Below are 18,098 nucleotides of genomic sequence, written 5' to 3' on the forward strand. Positions count from 1 at the left end.
CAAGAGAACTTGGGGGATGAGGGTGAGATGTGTGGTTTCATTGATACAGAGAATTCCCTGATGAATTAATTCCCCCCACCAAAGGAGGTTCCCATCTTCTCTGCAACTTTGGATCTTAAAAGTCTTGCTTAGGGCACTAAGAGATTATGCATCTTGCCCAAGGTCATGAAGCCAATATATATCAGAGGCAGGACTTGAACCAGGTTTTTTTCTTGACTCTGAGATCAGTTTTGTATCTACTAAGTCATGCCACCATCACTAGACCTTATACTTAGGCAACTGAATTAACTTTAGAGATCGCAGTTTATTCCTAGAGGATGTTGTCATTGTGGTAGTTTTCCCTTTGAAGCAAATATTTGCTATTTCTGGAATTTAAATCCATAGTCAAGATGCTCCCTCATAAGTCTTTAGCTGGCTATGTCTTCATTTCTTGCCTCATTTACTTTTCATGTTCCTGGAAGTAAAACAACATACTATAATCCTGTAAGATTGCCACACTTCTGTAGTTACGAAAGGAGCGGGCAGGGTACCACGGAGTACAAGAATGTGTTCATTGAAAAAAAAAATACTGTGTTGAGCAATTTCCCAAATCAGCTGGTGCTATTGTCTTGCCTCTACTTCTATCAGAATGAGTGATCACAGGACATTCTATATTGAAGCATCATCTTTGACTTCCCTCTCATTTCTTATTGGATAGAATATAAACTCCTTATTGGTAGAGATGTAGCCCAGTGACCTCCAGATCAGCAGGCCAGTTCTACTGAAATCCATATCCTTTGCTAAATCTTGCCAGTTGTACCTGGATGACCTTTCTCTCATCTGTTTCCTTTCTCCACTCACAAGACTACCACCCTAGTTCATGCCCTTATTCCCTCTAACCTAGATTATTGCAACTGCCTCCTACTTGGTTATCCTACCTTTCTCTGATCCATCCTTTACACAAGGGCCAAAATGAGTTTCCCAAAGCCCCGGTCTAATCAGACCATCATTCTCATGCTCAGAAATAGGAGGCTTCCCATTGCCTTGAAGATAAATAGAAACTCTTTGTCCTGTTTTTCAGGCCTTTTATAATCTGGCTCCAACCCAACTTTCCACTCTTATTTCCCTTTTCTCCTCTTTAGTATTCAGCTTGTTTGCCGGACTAGACCAAAGCTACTCCACATCTGAATTCATATCTAAATAGCTCCCATCTAGAAGTTAATCGCCGTACTTGTGGCATATTCCTCCTCTTCCTCTTCCTTTCCCTTCAAGGTTCCATTCAGGTGCCATGTGGAGCCTTCTCTGTTCCCTTTTGCTAGAGTTCTTTCCTTCTTCAAAGCAGATTCTTTTCTCCCCCTGTTCTAGACAGAGGATCACAAATAAAGGGGACTTGAGGATATCAGTCCAGTCCAGCTGTTTTCTCCACCTTAGGTCAAAATAATAGACTTGAGTTGCCATAGCTGCCAGCCTGCATACCCTTCCACAATAGGAGGACCAGGCAAAAGAGTGATGAAAGCTCAGTATTGCCCCCAACCCGGCTCCTCCCCAGGACTGGCCACTGGTAGAAGCCAAAAGCATCACCAAGAGTCACATCCATATTTTGTTAGCATGAACCCACGTCTACTGCATTGATGCTTTTCTCTTGCTGTGGCATCCTTTGAATGGTTTCTCTTCTTCTTGAAGCATCTCCCTGGGTTTTCAGCAATCATGGCAGCAGGCTTGTTTCTCACGTCAGGTAAATACTTTCTTCATGCCGAAAGGTTTCTTGAGCATGAATTTTGTAGGCGGGAGTCATTCTCTGGTGCCAGGAAAGATTAGTGGCCCCATCTTTACGGAGGATAGAAAGCACACAGAATAGGGCTCAGATCATCCTCTCCTTGAAGAGGCTGAGGCAAATGAAAATGAAATCCAATTTGGGTGGGCGGCTGCTTTTCTCAGGGGATTAGGTCTAACAGTCACTAACAAGCTGTAAGGGAGAAGCAGTTCATCCAAGCAACCAGGAAGCATCCATTAGAGAATTTTGCTGAATAGCTATTAGGCCAACTCCCTCCAAGCATATCCAAGTGTTCACAAGGGTGTTCATCTTCATCAGCTGAGCTGAAAAAGCTTCGCACTCGGCGCTTCTAAATGATTGTTCCTTAGATGATAGAATTAGCGGATTTCTTCTTTTGACCCAAACGACTTCTTGTAGTAAGTTTTGTAAGACAAGCCAGATGTCCTCATATGCAGAATGAGAAGAGAAAGTGGTCCAAAGACATGTGGCTGATGGACCAATTTGAACCCCCATTCCCTCCCTCCCCCCCAGACACACACAAGCAGATATTGAGTAGGAATTCCTAGAGAGTAGCAGAACTAAGAATCTTTGAGGGTTTCTGGATTACAACAGTCTTATTTACAGTTATCAGTGTTAAAGCAGCTTATGGCACATTTAAATCCATTTTTTCAATTAAGCCATGGAAATGATAGTCGGGGATCTTGGTGGAAATGAAAGGGGCCCTGTGCTGCTTTAACAGAATGTTAGCCAATTTTTAAAGATTCTTCTAAGGGCAGTGATGGTACAGGTGAGACCCGAGTTCTAGTCTCAGTGGGGTCACTCATTACTCAGCGATGTGACCCAAAGGTCAGTCAGTGATAAATATAAGGTCATTTGCTATACAGCCCGTTCTCGTTTCACACAAAGCGTCCACACATCTCCATTTTATAGCCATGGCTAAAAGGACTTGCCCGTGGTCTTACCATCAATATAAAAAAGATATACATTCAGACCTTCGAACTCCATCTCTCTTAAGTATGGCACTAAGTCTTCTTGGGCTCCAATGAGATCATTGTCATCACTAGATGATATTTAAGACATCAAAAACAGTAATAGCAATAGCTAACATTTATAGAGTGCCTATTGTGTGCACTGTAGAGTTATCTCATTTAATCTTCGCCACAAGGCTAGGAAATAAGGTACTTTTATTACCCCATTTTATGGATGAATAAACAAAGACAGAGAGATGAAATTACTTGTCCAGGGTCACATCTTGGCTACAAAATGGCATAAATTTAGGGGGTAGCTAGGTGACTCAGTGGACAGAGAACTGGGCTTGGAGATGGGATGTCCTAGGTTCAAATTAGCCCCAGGTACTTTTACCTGGGCAAATCACTTAACCCTCCATTGCCTAGCACTTATAACTCATCTGCCTTAGAACCTATACAGAGTATTGATTCTAAGACAAAGGTAGGGGTTTAAAAAAAGGAAGAAGTAATACTGAGACAGAAGGTAAGGGTTTTTTTCCTGTGTAGGAATTTTTATGTACTAATAAAGAGAATAAAGTCAAATTGTCCAAAAAACTTACTGAGTTTTAAATGATTGCCATGGGAATTCTGTAGGACATGCTGCTCTCCCTTTTCTCTTGGGCTCTTCCAGTAACTTCTGTCATCCTAACAGAGCTTCCCGTTGAAGAAGTAGGAGTAGGTGCTCTCTCAGGAGCCTTCTTGCTAGAAATCTGTTATCATAGATCATCTTAAACCTTTTCTTCAAGCTGATCTCTAAATGTCATTCTTTCTTTTTTTAATTTTAAAAAATCCTTATCTTTTGTCTTAGAAGCACTACAGGTATAGATAAGTTCCAGGGCAGAAGAGCAATAAAGGGCTAGGCTAGTGATGGGCAAACTTTTTAAAGAGGGGGCCAAAGGAAAGGAGATGTTCATCTGTCAGTCTGTTTCTAAGGCAGCTCTTTCGAAGTTTCATTGTATTGTATCCTACTCGTTGTATTCATCAGATTAGGAATAATGTTGGCAGGCTGGAGAGAACATTTCAGGGGCTGCATCTGGCCCGCAGGCTGTAGTTTGCCCATCACTGGGCTAGGAAATTGGGGTTCAGAGTCACACAGCTAGGAAGTATCAGATCACATTTGAACTCAGGACTTCCCGTCTCCAGGCATGGGTCTTTATCCACTGAGCCACCTAGCTGCCCCACTTAATGATGATCTTAACTCCCTTTAGTTTTCTTATCTTCAGTCCTAAAATAGCATTCGTTCAGTGATTCCTTACTGGAAGTTCTGTTTAATCTTGCCACTTTGAACCATCCTCATGCCTGCCCTTTGTGTATCACAATTTGTGTGCAACTCAGCATGATGCTAGTTCCTGTGGGATGAGAAATTGTCAGGTTAAGGGGTTTATAATCTCCTGTTAGCACGTATAAAAGGACACTGTACAAAGGTGAAATGATCTCATCCTTCTTCTGACATCAGTCACTAGCCATATGATTTGAGAAACTTTATTCTCAATCAGTGACGATAATAAAAGTAAATTTAGGCTGTGGAATTTTATCACTGATTATGAGGGAGGAGGGAAGAGGGAAGAGGAGACAGATTTCCTAGACTAATCCATCAGCTATGGTTAAAAAAAAACCCAACACATTTTTAATGCAATAATTCACCTGTGTGTTCCCAAGGGCATGGAGGTATAGATCTCTAAGACCCTTTTTCTTTGAGAAAATTGCTTGCAATTTTTAAGCCCTTTTATTGCAAGGACAGGCTTTCAATCCTTGGACCACTCCAGACCTTTGTCCATGAAGCTATGATTGAAGGTATCAGACATGTGATTGTTGCTTTATGGTTGCCATGGAGACTGCCCAGTGGTACCTTCCCTCTCTGTTTTCTCTCAGGTCATCTTCACAGAAAGTGATGATTCTTTTTCAATCCTAAGGGAAACATTTATGGTTTTTGGTTGCTCTTTAATTCTTTTCAGAGATCATTTATAGTGTCATCTTTTGTTTTCACAACACATTCCCACCTGTAATCTTCCCTTCCCCCCATCCAAGAGGACCCTCTCATATATCAGTGGTTCCCAAATTTTTTTGGCCTATGCCCCCTTTCCAGAAAAAATATTACTTAGTGCCCACTGTCACATACTATCACCGCCCCCTTACAGTTATTCCACCCCCAAATGCACCTGTGGCCATCACTATCTCCCTGGATCGCTGCAGCATCCACCAGGGGGCGGTGGCGCCCACTTTGGGAATCACTGTCATATATCAAAGAATTTTCCCCCCCAAAGGAAAATAGGAAGAAGAGAAAAAATAATCAGCTAACTAATCAACTATTTTGAAAAAAAATCTGAAAGTAATGCAAAATACCAAGCATGTTGGTACATACCTCACGATGCCGGGGACACTGAGGCTAAAGTATTACTTGAGTTTGGAGCTGTGATAGAGCAAAAACCAATGTGGTAACAGATTTAAGCTCTGCACCAATTTGGTGTGCCCCTGACAATGGAGGATCACCAGGCTGCCTGAGGAGGGGTAAATCAGTCTGGTTTGGAAAAATGAACCAGATGGAAGTTTCTATGAGTGGTCTGTGTACTTTAAACCTACTTGAAAACATGGGGATATAGATGGATGGATGGATGGATGGATGGATGGATGGATGGTTGGATGGTTGGATGGTTGGATGGATGGATGGATGGATAGATACAGAGATACAGGCAGAATTAGAAAGAGATACCTACTTGAAAAAATACCTACTTATATATTAGTATTTCATACCCATGGACCTCCCAACTAGGCAAAAGACTTTCTTCTTGGAGGCCATAGTAGTTCCATGAAAAATCTAGAGGACCTGATACACATTTAACCAACCTGATTTAAAAGAGGCAAAAAAAAAATCCTCCCCCAAAATAGCAAATACGGCATGAAATTATAACCAATCCCACAGGAAACTTTTGAAACTATAATATAATTAAACCAAGAAAAAACCAAATAGAGATCATAAGTAATTCTCAGAGAAAGATAGAGAACTAACTGTAAAGGAAATACCAAAAGCAGGGGAGAAAGAGTATCTTCTCTTTTTGGTTTTGTTTTGTTTTGTGTTTTTTTTTTTTTTTACCTTTGCCTTCTGTCTTAGAATCAATACTGTGTATTGGTTCTAAGGCAGAAGAGTAGTAAAGGCTAAGCAATGGGGTTAAGTGACTTGCGCAGGGTCACACAGCTAAGAAGTTTCTGAGTTCAGATTTGAACCCAGGACCTCCCATCTCTGGGTGTGGCTTTCCATCCACTAAGCCACCCAACTTCCCCCCATCTTCTGGTTTTAAAATTATTTACAGTAGAATCTATCAACTTTAAAAAAACAATAGAAATATTATACAGATTGCTCTAAAAATTGAGATAAAGAAAACATTGTACCAGACTCCTTTTATGAGCCATAAGTAGTACTAATACCTAAACCTTATAAAATATAGAAGGATAAGTTAAATTAGAAATAAAATTCTGCCAAACAGACTACAGCAATTCATTCAAGAAATCATTTATAATGATCAGGTTGAATTTCTGCTAGCAGCAATACCAGGATGGCACCAACATTAGTAAAGCAATCAATATAATCAGTCACCTTGGAACAAAACAAAATTAAAAGATCCAGAGCCTTTTGAGTTTAGATAAGGAAACTTGTATCTTCATGTGTCAGATTATTTGATTTCTGTGGTTGATATGAAAGGGGAAGTGTTGGTTAATGGCCATGGGGGGGGGTTCAAGTCCTATCCCTGGCACGTTCTGGCTGAATGATTCAAGGGGCAGTGGTTAGGCCCATTTCCTACATTCTTTGGAACTTAGGAGGAGAATTACTCAAAGTTTAGGTTTAATGCCTGCCTTTTCCAGTCCTCCCTTGTTCCCCTTTCCCAAAGGAAAAAAAGCTGAAAGATATCCAAAATGCACTGGAGATCATGCAAAGGGCAGGTTTTCCTTCCCTCCATAAGGAATGTTTATTACTCACAAGCTAAAAATGGGCATCGAATGTTAAAACCAGTGGAAATGTGCATTGAATATGGGAGGGGTGAAGGGGAAAGTAAAAGCATGAGTCATGTAACCATGGAAAATTTTTCAAAAAATAAAATAAATAAATAAAGATGAGCATCGACAGAAAAACTTTAACAAGAATCAGCAACTGTGATATTCTCCTGAGAGTAGTTGATACCTTAAGATATGGAGATACCCCGATCTCAGTCTCAGAAGGTTGCCCCCACCGTCAAGCATGTTTATTTTGGGAAGAAACAACAAATGCCAGAAGCAACAAGATCTTTGAGATTCTGTCTCAAATTCAGATCCAACTCAGAAGAAACCTTTTTTTCCCATCACGTCAAAGTCTTTTATATTATTTTTATTCCTTTTGGCCATCTCAGTTCTATGTTCTGTCTGGATAAAATGCATGACAAGGGGGCAGCTGGGTAGCTCAGTGGACTGAGAGTCAGGCCTAGAGATGGGAGGTCCTGGGTTCAAATCCAGCCTCAGACACTTCCCAGCTGTGTGACCCTGGGCAAGTCACTTGACCCCCATTGCCCATCTTTACCACTCTTCCACCAAGGAGCCAATACACCGAAGTTAAGGGTTTTAAAATAAAATAAAATAAAATAAAATGCACAGCAAGTTTAATGGCTTATCAGCAGAGTTTCCCTGATTTATCTTAGGTTGAAAATATTCCGAGCTGTCTGCCATGAGTAACAACAGTTGCTCCTTGTCAAGTGCTTGGCCAGGCAGGGAGGACTACTGGTCACACTCAGAGACTCTAAGGAGTGTCAGAATCATGTGCTGACTTGCCTTTCTGAAGGATACAGCTGGAGCAGGGAGGGCACCACCCAGAGTTTGTTCTCTCCCATCAAGTCCTTTCATCATTGCAACATATTCCCCTACAAGTAGCCGGGGTACAGACTCAGTGTTCCCTGGCCAAGACAGATTGGGGACCCCATGTGCACCCCTTATTTCCCAGGGATATTGTGAAAAAAGGGTTTCATGAACCTTAGCTATAAAAATGGGAGTTGTTTATTAGAATCGTTTAACTGGAAATGCAGTGTCATTGGTGTAGGGAACTCTTAGTGTGGAAATACCCTCTACTAGTCCACATCAGCATCTTTCTAATTTATGGCCTTGGAGATCACTGATTTTCAGGGTCACAAAGGAGGCATATGCCAGAGGCACACCTTTCTTTGAGAGGGGGGAAAGGAAGACCATCATTTCTGAGTTTCCTTCCATTTACTTTGACTTTATCTTAAAATACCTACTTAATGTCTGTTGTTTCCTCTACTACAGAGGTTCCCAAGCTTCTTTGCCCTACCGCCCCCTTTCCAGAAAAAAATATTGCTTATCCCCCTGGAAATTAATTTTTTAAAATTTTAATAGGAAAGATAAATGCACCTGTGGCCATCACCTTTCCCCCTGGATCATTGCAGCACCCACTTTGGGAATCACTGCTCTAGTAGATAACGACTTCTTTCAGGACTTTTAAAAAACCCTTACTTCTGTCTTGGTAAAATTCTAACTTCGTAACAACTCTAGGGAAAGGGCTGGGAAAATGAGGTCAAGTGACTTGTCCAGGGTCTATCAGCTAGGAAATATCTAAGGACAGATTTGAATCCAGGTCCTTCTAACTCCAAGTCTATGTAGCTGCCTCCTGTACTGTAGCTTTTTTGGTAACCTTTGTCTGTCTCTGATTCTTTGTCTCTTTGTCTCTCTCTCTCTCTGTGTCTCTGTCTCCCTCCCTTTTCTCCCCCCTATACCTCTCCCCAACAATACTAAGGGCAGTGAGGAGTATAATTATAAAATAGATAGGAAAAGAGAATCAGAGAAACATAGCATGTCACAGCTAGAAGGTCCTAAAAGATTATCTCATATTTCCCTCTCAATTTGCAGAAGAAAACAAAAGGTGGGGGCAGCTAGGAGAGCCTGGAGACAGAAGGTCCTGGGTTCAAATTTGGCCTCCGATGCTTCCTAGCTCTCAGATCCAGGGCAAGTCACTTAACCCCTCTTGCTTAGCCCATACTGCTCTTCTGCCTTGGAATCCATACACAGCATTGGTCCCAAGAGAGAAGAAGATAAGGGTTTAAAAAAGGAGACAACTTCAGATTTGAAGGATTTGACCAGAGACACCTGGGCTTTGTCCTTTTACTTAATGCTTTTTTTTTTTTTTTTTAAATCCCATTTCCAAGATCATCCATCCAACTCAGTCTTCATGATTACTCTAAAGAGGCCATGTCTCGCTCTTGATTTCCTAAAAAATAAAGGCACCTCTAGGTGGCACTGTCTACCTTAGTATTTCGAATGTGCCCAGTTCTACTTTGCAAGAAAAAGCTCATCTTGAAGAATGTATCCAGCTGGATATTTTGAGGTTTTTTAATTAAAACTGTGTTGAAAGTGACTCTAGACACAGCACTTTGATGTAATTAATGCGTGCTCAATCCATACTTGTTGGTTTTATTTTGTCAATGAATGTGGCTCTCTAGAACCAGCTTCGTTCTTAAGTTGAAAAGTTCAGATGCTACCCAGATTTTAGCTTGAGGATCGTCATTTCAAAGGGAAATTTGAAGTGAGGAGTATAATCAATAGATAGGAAAAGAGAATCAGAGAAACATGGCATAGAAACAGTACTTTTCCACCTGTATATTTTCCATGAGTTTTATGGGAATTCTAGAATATTTTGGTACACTTAGATGTATATAAAATGCAAAGAGCAGCTAGGTGGCTCAGTGGATAGAGAATAAGGTCTGGAGACATGAGGTCCTGGGTTCAAATGTGACCTTAGACAAATCCTAGCTGGATGAACCTAGGCAAGTCACTTTACCCCAATTACCTAGCCTTTGTTGCTTTTCTGCCTTGGAACCAATACTCAGTATCAAGTCTAAGACAGAAGATAAGGGTTATTTTTTAAATAAATAAGTAAAATAACATTTAGAAAGATGATTACTATGTGTATATATACATATCGTGAGCCAAATATATATCCCCTCCTCTTTGATCTGATATTATTACCTTCAGGTTTTAATTGTTAGATAAAATGTTTGTGTGGTGTTTTAAAATGGAATTTGAGTCCCTGAGGACTAATATAGAATAACTGATAAAATAGCATAATAGGAATAAAAATGTGAGAAGTATAAGGTAGTCATTTAAATGTATATTGCTCTTTCCCTACAACTATTTTATATAGGAGGTAGCACAAATATGAACCCCATTTTTTAGATTAGGAAACTGAGGCTTAGGCTATACATGTCCTCATAGCTAGTGGAGCTGGTACTCCAACTCTTAACGTGCCAATGAAAGAATTCTTTTTTTTTTTAAGTTTTCCATTTTCAGGCAATCGAGCTTCTCTTTAACACGCTAGATAGAATTTGTCTCTTTTTCGTAGTGATCTAAAAGCTTTCCTCAATTAATTTTCGGTTTGTGTCTTCAGTGGAGTTACTTGTTTTTAAAACATCTTTTTCGTGGACAGGGAAAGCCTGCTGGGGAGATTCTGTATTTCAGCTTGAGAGGCTTTGAAAATCATCAACTATAACGTTCTGGAAAAGGGGGATTATGAAGGGATTTTATTTCTGATGATGTGAATGCCTCATACGACATCTGGCATGAATCCCATTTCTGTAGTGCCATGCCTCCATTAGTGCCCAGATAGAGATCTAACCTACCAACAACATGGGCAGCTAAGTGATGTAGTGGATGGAGACCTGGGTCTGGAGTCAAGGAGACCCAAGTGTGAATCCAACCTCAGAGACTTAACTGGCTGGGTGACCCTGGGCAAGTCACTTAACCCTATTGGCTTCTATTTCCTCATCTGTCCAATGAGCTGCAGAAACAATGGCAAACCACTCCAATATCTTTGCCAAGGAGATCCCAAGAGTCATACGTGATTAAAATGCCTGAACAATTAGTTACTGATCTCTATATTTCCTAAATAACCAATGGAATCACCCATGCCCAGATTGTGAACGCTCTAAGAAACCATATGCAGGGCGTAGCAGTGTTTTCCTTCATTCTGTATGAGGCTGAAGCTTTTAGACAATGTGAGCAGATAGATGTCCAGGTCAGATTCTCTTAGTGACCCCCCAGACCCCCATGTGTTCCTGTGCTTAGTTAGACTAGGACGGGCTATGAAGTTTGTGGAAAAAGTCATACTCTGTGCTTTTTGAATGCTGCGTTCTAGTTGGCTTACATGTAGCCAGTCTGGGGATACATTTATCCATTTACTAATTCAGTCGACACTTATCCACTCTGTACTTATCCATATCCACTCTGTTAGGGACACAAAGACAAAACTGAATCCTCAAAGGAGTCAAGGACCTGCCACCATCTTCTTTTTTGGCGGGGTGGTGAAAGAAGGGGCTGGGAAGGGGACGGGACATAGATAATTACATGCCAGACATATAAAAGGTAATTTCCTAGACTTAGGTTGGGAGGTACTAAGTTTCCCTCAGAAGCTTGCGTTTGAGTGGACTCTCTGAGAAAGCTGCGGGATGCTGGGGGGTTGGAGATGAGAGAGAAAGCAGCGTTCCGGCTTGAAAGACAGAAATGTAGGGGGTGAAGACAAGCAAGAAAGTCAAATCAGGGACAGCTGGGTAGCTCAGTGGATTGAGAGCCAGGCCTAGAGATAGGAGGTCCTAGGTTCAAATCTGGCCTCAGACACTTCCCAGCTGTGTGACCCTGGGCAAGTCACTTGACCCCCATTGCCTACCCTTACCACTCTTCCACCTATGAACCAATACACAGAAGTTAAGGGTTTAAAATTTAAAAAAAAGAAAAGAAAAGAAAAAAAGAAAGTCAAATCAGTTGGGGTGTAGACTATGTCTTATGAAATAAAAGAAAGACTAGACAAAGTGACTGGAGCCAAGTTGTGGCTCACTTTAAAAAGCAAACAGAACGGTATTTAATTCTGGAGGCAGTGATGTTTATTGTGCAGGGAGTAACATTCCGGCAGCTTTGTGGAGTGGGCATAGACTTGATCTGAGAGGGTAACCTAGAAACAGTCCCAATGTGTAGTCTCCGGGTCCTGAGGACCTGAACCAGGGGGTACAAGGAGAGGGTAGGGGGTGGGCATGGGAGGGCAAGTGAGACAGATGATGAAAGGCAAGCTCAGCCAGAGTTGGTAACTGATTGGACATGGGAGTGAGGAAGATGGAGGGAGTGGAAGGTGGGTTTGAAGCCATCACTAGTATTTAATTAGAGCTTTAAGGTTTGCAAATCACTTGTCAAATATTCTATCATTTTTATCCTCATAACAAACTTGAAAGGGAGCTCTATTATTATCTGTCTTTCACAGATGAGGAAAGTGAGAGGGTGGTTAAGTGACTTTCCCAAGGTTACACAACCAGTAGTTGTCTTGAGGCTGAGTCCAAGTCCAGAGCCGTGGTGCCGTATGGGATCATTTCTTAAAAAATAGTTGAGATTGAGAATGGCCTTGAAGTGTGAATTTTGCTCTGCCAATTCCCCGTCCCTGGTAATACTCTTGGGGAGCAGATATTAAAGGGAAATCATCATCCTGATAGCAGTCACACTCCTCTAAGCTTCTGACTTAGGGAATATGGGAAAAGAAGAGCACATCCTTCCCTTCCCATCCTTTTCTATGTTGGCTCCCCAGGAATAAGGTCATTTGAAGTTAGTCACCTGTTAGTGTTCCTAAGCAGAAAGATATTGATAGTTCCAAAAGACAATTGAGGAAATCATTATTATCTGGTGTATTGAAAAAACAAACAAAAAACCCAATTCTATTCGCCATTTTCTTCAGTTTTGAGAAAAATCTTGACCTCTTTTTTTAATGTTCTCTGTGTTTAATAGGGAAGTTAGTTAGCACTGGCTTGGAGACAAGAATACTCATCTTCATGAGTTCAAATCTGACCTCAGACACTTCCTAGCTGTGTGACCCTGGGCAAGTCACTTAACCTCTTTGCCTCAGTTCCTCATCTGTAAATGAGCTAGAGCAGGAAATGGCAAACCACTCCGGTATCTTTGCCAAGACAAATCCCAGCTGGGATCGTGAAGATTTGGACATGACTGAGACAAATAAATTACAAAGATCGGTTTAGTGCATTTTCCTTGAAGTTATCCCAATGAAATATTGTCATATTTAGCAACTTTCGTAGCATGGTACAGTCATACGTTTACAACAGGAAAGGAACAGAGAGTTAGTCTACCTTTTCCCCACTTCATTTTAATGATGAGGAAACTGAGGACCTGGGAAGTTAAGTTGTTATGCCCTGCCCCATTCACACTGCATTATAAAGTCCCTGAAAACAAGATCCCTGCTCAGTAGATACAAAGCCAAAAGGAATTTTAATAAAGGAGGAAAAATGTGCTGAAAAGATTGAAGAATTGCTTTAAGTTCCCAGAGGTTATTCTCATACCATATTTACTGTGTTGACTTAATTTAATTAAACCCCTCCTGAGTATGGACTATGTCCAGGGGCCAATAAAAGATACTTTCCCCCACAGGGATTGTTTTGTAACTTTTGGCCCAGTGCCTTTGTTGTACATAGTAAATTCTTAATAGATATTTGTTAATACATAGTTACTAATATTAAATTAATTATTAAATTCCAACAAAATAATAATAAATGTTCATAGATATTTAATAAGTACTTAATAAATTCTTAAGACGGACAACTTAAGGGGGAGCTGGGTAACACTGTGGATAGAGTATCAAACCTGCATTCAGGAGAACCTGCATTTAGATTTGGCCCCAGATACTTCCTACCTGGCTTACCCTGGGCTAGTTACTTAAACCCTGATGCCTACCCCTTGCCAGTCTTCTGTTTTAGAATTAATTAAGGGTTAAAAAAAGACAGATAATGTAATATAATAGGAAGCACATCGAATTCAGAAGCAGAGAATCTGGATTCAAATCTTGGCTGTCCCACCTACTACCTTTTTGACCTTTAGGAATTCATGTAAGTAATAAGAATATTATTTTCTTCATTTATAAAATGGAGAAGTCAGTCTCAGTTATCTCCAAAGTGTCTTAAAAGTTCATGATCTTAGATCACTCTGATTTAATAATGAATATGAATGAATTCATAGTTTTCGTTTCATGATCTTTCCCCTAAAATAAAAAGAAATGGCTAAATACAAAACATAGAAAACATATATATTCCTAAGTTTGTGATGCTGGATCGTATTCTGTCAGATTTCTTTAGATAGATGAGATTAAAGGCTCTGCTGTCAATTATCCTTAATACGCTCGATGTGAAACTAGACGGTAAAAGATTAGGGAAATCATGTCATCCCCACACCCCACCACGCCTGACCCCTTATTCTTGGTCTGACCAACTTCTACTTGCAGTGCTAAAAAGTTGTTTCATTTTTTGGTTCTCGTTCCATGCCCTCGCTGGCATATGATGACCAACGATCTGAGAAATGAAACGAAGGAGAACCGAGCTGCATTCCACAGATGGTAGAGCGAGCTTCTGAGTTGGGGTGGAGGAGGGAAGGCAACAGCAGTTCCTGTGGAAAACTTCAGGGGGTTTTCATTGACCAGAGGCTCCATATGAGTCAACAGTATGACAAGGGAACTATTCAAAAACCAGAAACAGCTTCAACAGCTGCAGGAAGGGAGCCTCATAGCATTCGGAGCAGGAGGAAGTGATAGTTGGGATGGACTCGGCTATGGGCAGACCTAATACTGTGCTAGGTCTGGAGTGCTCCTTTTATAGAAGAGCTGAGACAAGCTGTCTGAAAGTGCACCTCCAAGTCAATAAGAGGATGGGACTGTTGTATGAGCACTTTTGGAAGGAACGGAGTATCTTTTGCGTGGATAAGATAAGAGAAGAGTCGGGCAAGGCACTATGGCTATTTTTAAGTATTTGAAAGACTATTATATGGAAGTAGGACAAGACTTGTTCTGTTGGCACCAAAGGACAGAAGAGGACTAGCTGGTAGAGGGGCAAATTCAGGCTTGAAAGTAGGGATGGGAGTTAAAAAATGAACCAAAAGTTTTCCAATACTTGAAGGTTGAATGCATAGGGGCAGGTTGGTGACTCAGTAGATAGAGATCCAGGCATAGAGATGGGAGGTCCTGAGTTCAAATGTGCCTTCAGACCCTTCCTGGCTGTGCGACACTGGGAAATCACTTAATCCCCGTGGTCTAACTTTTACCTCTCTTCTGCCTTGGAACCAGTATAAAGTATTGATTCCAAGACAGAAGGTAAGGATTTTTTTTTCTTTTTTAAATGAAGAAGAAGAATTATAATGGGCTACTGGAAGCCCCCCAAGGTAGGGAATGGATTTTCCTTTAGTAACATTCTTCCAACCCAATTTAGATGATCCCTTGGTCAGGGTGTTAGTTATCAAGAGGGTTTTTGTTTGGATCTGCATTGAGCTAGAAAGTGTAAGCTTCTTTCTCATTCTCAATTTCTCTGAATAGCATAGTTTCTCAATTTGTTTCCACGATAATTAGCAACACACTCGTTCTTCTCTTACCTTGTTGGCCATGACATTAAAGACTAAATAGTTTCTCTTCCTTAAGTCCCCTGAAAAAATGCTTCTCTTTCTTCCTTATGCATTCTATCATAGTCACATTAGCACTTAATTATGAGGGGCTAGCAGTACACTGGCTAATTTGCTTTGGGATTTGTCCTACAAGGAATACAATCCTCTCTTCTTTTTTTCTTTTCTTTTTGGTGAGGGACATTGGGTTCCCTCTCTTACCCAGCCTCAAAGTCTAGAAGTCCCTCATGGATTCAATGCCACAGCTGTTCAGTTTTTGATCTGGACCAATTCATTTCCTCCTTAAGAGAATCTGGTTGACCCCCATTTCCGGGGAAAGGAGAGGAAAGACCCTAGTTAGCTTTAGTGCTACTGTATGCAGCTCAGGACTTACAAATGAGACTCAGCTTCCCTGAGTCACAAATATTCCATATTGGTGCCCCGATTCAATGCAAAACTCATTTGACTTTAGCCCTACTGAAGCTCCTGATCTCAACCAGTCCATCAGCCTTTGCTTCTTCTAGCAGGGCTTATAGGCATTCCTCATCATGCTTGTCCCCCTCTTACATTTCAAGATAAAAATATAAAAGTGATGACTGAGATGTGCAGTAGTGAGTATCTATTACTTACCAGTTAAGTATATGTTGCTCTATCATAGAGTAGAGGTCTCTTTTAATTTTTAGTTACCAACTTAATTTCGTGACTACCAATTTTTATTATGTATTCTATTGCAGAATAATAATAATTATCATTATTTTAGTGGCAACAAAGATACAGTGGTAAAGTAGAAAGATGGCCAGGTTTGACTCCTGGCTTTGTTAATTATTACTTGTGTGACAATGAGCATGTTCTTCAACCTCCCTGGGCCCCACTTCCTCTTCTCTGCAATGAAAGAGTTGAACTACCCAAGGGCCTTTGGAGGCCCCTTTTGCCACTAATTCCATGATCCTATGCCTCTATAAACTTTTCAATTACTCTCAAGCCAGTATAAATTCCTGAGCATTCTCATTATTTTTTGAGCGTATTTACGATGTTCTCAACCCAGAAGTAATCAAAAGAAGTATTTATTTACACTTTTTACAGACTCATTATATACTAGAAACAGCCTATGTAATGTCATACATCAGTATATTCATAATAAATGCGTACTTCTGACCTCCTGACGCTTTGAAGCGACCGAATGCTTTCGCTTCTCGTTCGGATATTGGATTTCTTGAAGAGCCTCCGTGAAAAGGACCGACACATGAAAAAGTAAATGATGGGGTCGAGGCACACGTTGCATGCCGACAAGAAAAGCGTCATTTCTTTGCAGTAATAGAGAATTATGTGACCTGAGTCATCTAACAGCCTGTCCAAGTGGCTGAATGTAAACGGTATTCGACATAAATGATACGGCAGAAAGCACGTGAAAAAGACAGCCACCACGACTCTGATGCTTTGGTTATGCTTTCGTTTTCTGCTCGATTGACTGATAAATTGCTTGCTGGATTTCTGGATGTACCTGGATATTGCAATGTAACACCCAATCAGTATCACCAGCACGACAACAAATAAACAGCTGTTCAGGTGGGTGACTGCCGTGTGCCATTTTACGCCCAGAGGACTTTTAAGTTTTACGCATTCGTTGATGGTTTCCACGGTCGGTTGGCCATTTGTAAGGATGACGTTGGGCAAGGCCAGAAAGCCCATGACCACCCAAACACAAACGGACAGAACCTTCGTAAAAGTGATGCTGTACATCCGAGAATCGCCAAATGGCTTCACCACCTTCAGATATCGATCGATGCTGATCAGTCCGAGGAAGATAATGGAAGTGTACATGTTGGCGTAAAACAGAACAGACGAGTAACGGCAGAGGAAAACATTGAAGTACCATGGCCCGAACCCTGCATCACGAACTATCCGGAAAGGAAAGGTCAGGGTCATTATCAGGTCTGCCACCACGATGTTTTTGAGATAGAATATGAAGCTCGTTTTGTTTCTGATGTGGAAGAAAATCCACACGGCGAGGCCATTCAGCAGAAGACTTGCCACAAATATGACAAGGTAGAGGACCGGTAGGACAATTGTGACAAATTCCTTGTTAGCAGTTGTGTTGTTGGTGTGAAGATCACTGAAGTTACCTGAAATCGGATTGCCTTGGTTCAGTTCATCATCTGTAAAAGAACAAAATCATCTTTAGTGGCGATGGCCATGAGCCAACATTACTTTGTTTTCTGTTATGGGCAAGTATCTATGATGATACCAAGGAGGAAAAGCCCCCACTCATTAGATCCCATTTGGGAAGCCAAGTTTTGATCATGGAAGATAGCATTTTAGTCTATACTAATGTGTATCTGGGGGCAGCTATGTGGATCAGAGGATAGAATGACAGGTCTGGAGTCAGGATTTCCTGAGTCAAATCTGTCCTCAGACACTTACTAGCTATGTCAGGGGTTGGCAACCTTTTTGGCTGTGAGAGCCATAAATGCCACATTTTTTAAAATGTAATTTTGTGAGAGCCATACAGTGCTCAGTGCTGCTCCTGTAACAGTGCCTGAAAAAAAATGGACTTTATGGCTCTTGCAGAAAGAGCCATATCTGGCCCTCAAAAGAGCCAGATATGACTGGAGAGCCATATGTTGCCCACTCCTGAGAACTTAAGCCTGTTTACCTCCATTTCTTCACCAATAAAATAAGCTGAAGAAGAAAATGGCAAACTACTGCAGTGTCTTTGCTAAGATTTGGACATGGCTGAAATGCCTCCATAAGTATTTATCTTAGGTGTTTCCCTTCCTTTCCCTTCCCTTTCCTTTTCCCTTCCCTTCCTTTTCCCTTCCCTTCCCTTTCCTTCCCTTCCTTTTCATTTCCCTTCCCTTCCCTCTTCCTTTTCCCTTCCCTTCCCTTTTCCCTTCCCTTCCCTT

General features: G+C 41.1%; 2 protein-coding genes across 2 annotated transcripts in view; one reads left to right on the forward strand and one right to left on the reverse strand.

Moving 5' to 3' along the window:
- MED12L (mediator complex subunit 12L) overlaps window positions 1-18,098 on the forward strand; it is a 386,104-nt gene that overhangs the window by 209,006 nt on the left and 159,000 nt on the right. The gene's annotated exons all lie outside the window — the stretch shown is intronic.
- GPR87 (G protein-coupled receptor 87) overlaps window positions 16,312-18,098 on the reverse strand; it is a 5,305-nt gene continuing 3,518 nt past the window's right edge. Inside the window, exon 2 of the mRNA XM_044670854.1 lies at window positions 16,312-17,351. Coding sequence (XP_044526789.1) covers window positions 16,312-17,351 — 1,040 coding nt within the window. The remainder of the gene's footprint in view (window positions 17,352-18,098) is intronic.

This window comes from Gracilinanus agilis, chromosome 3 (genome assembly GCF_016433145.1).
Source record: "Gracilinanus agilis isolate LMUSP501 chromosome 3, AgileGrace, whole genome shotgun sequence".
NCBI classification, from domain to species: domain Eukaryota; kingdom Metazoa; phylum Chordata; class Mammalia; order Didelphimorphia; family Didelphidae; genus Gracilinanus; species Gracilinanus agilis.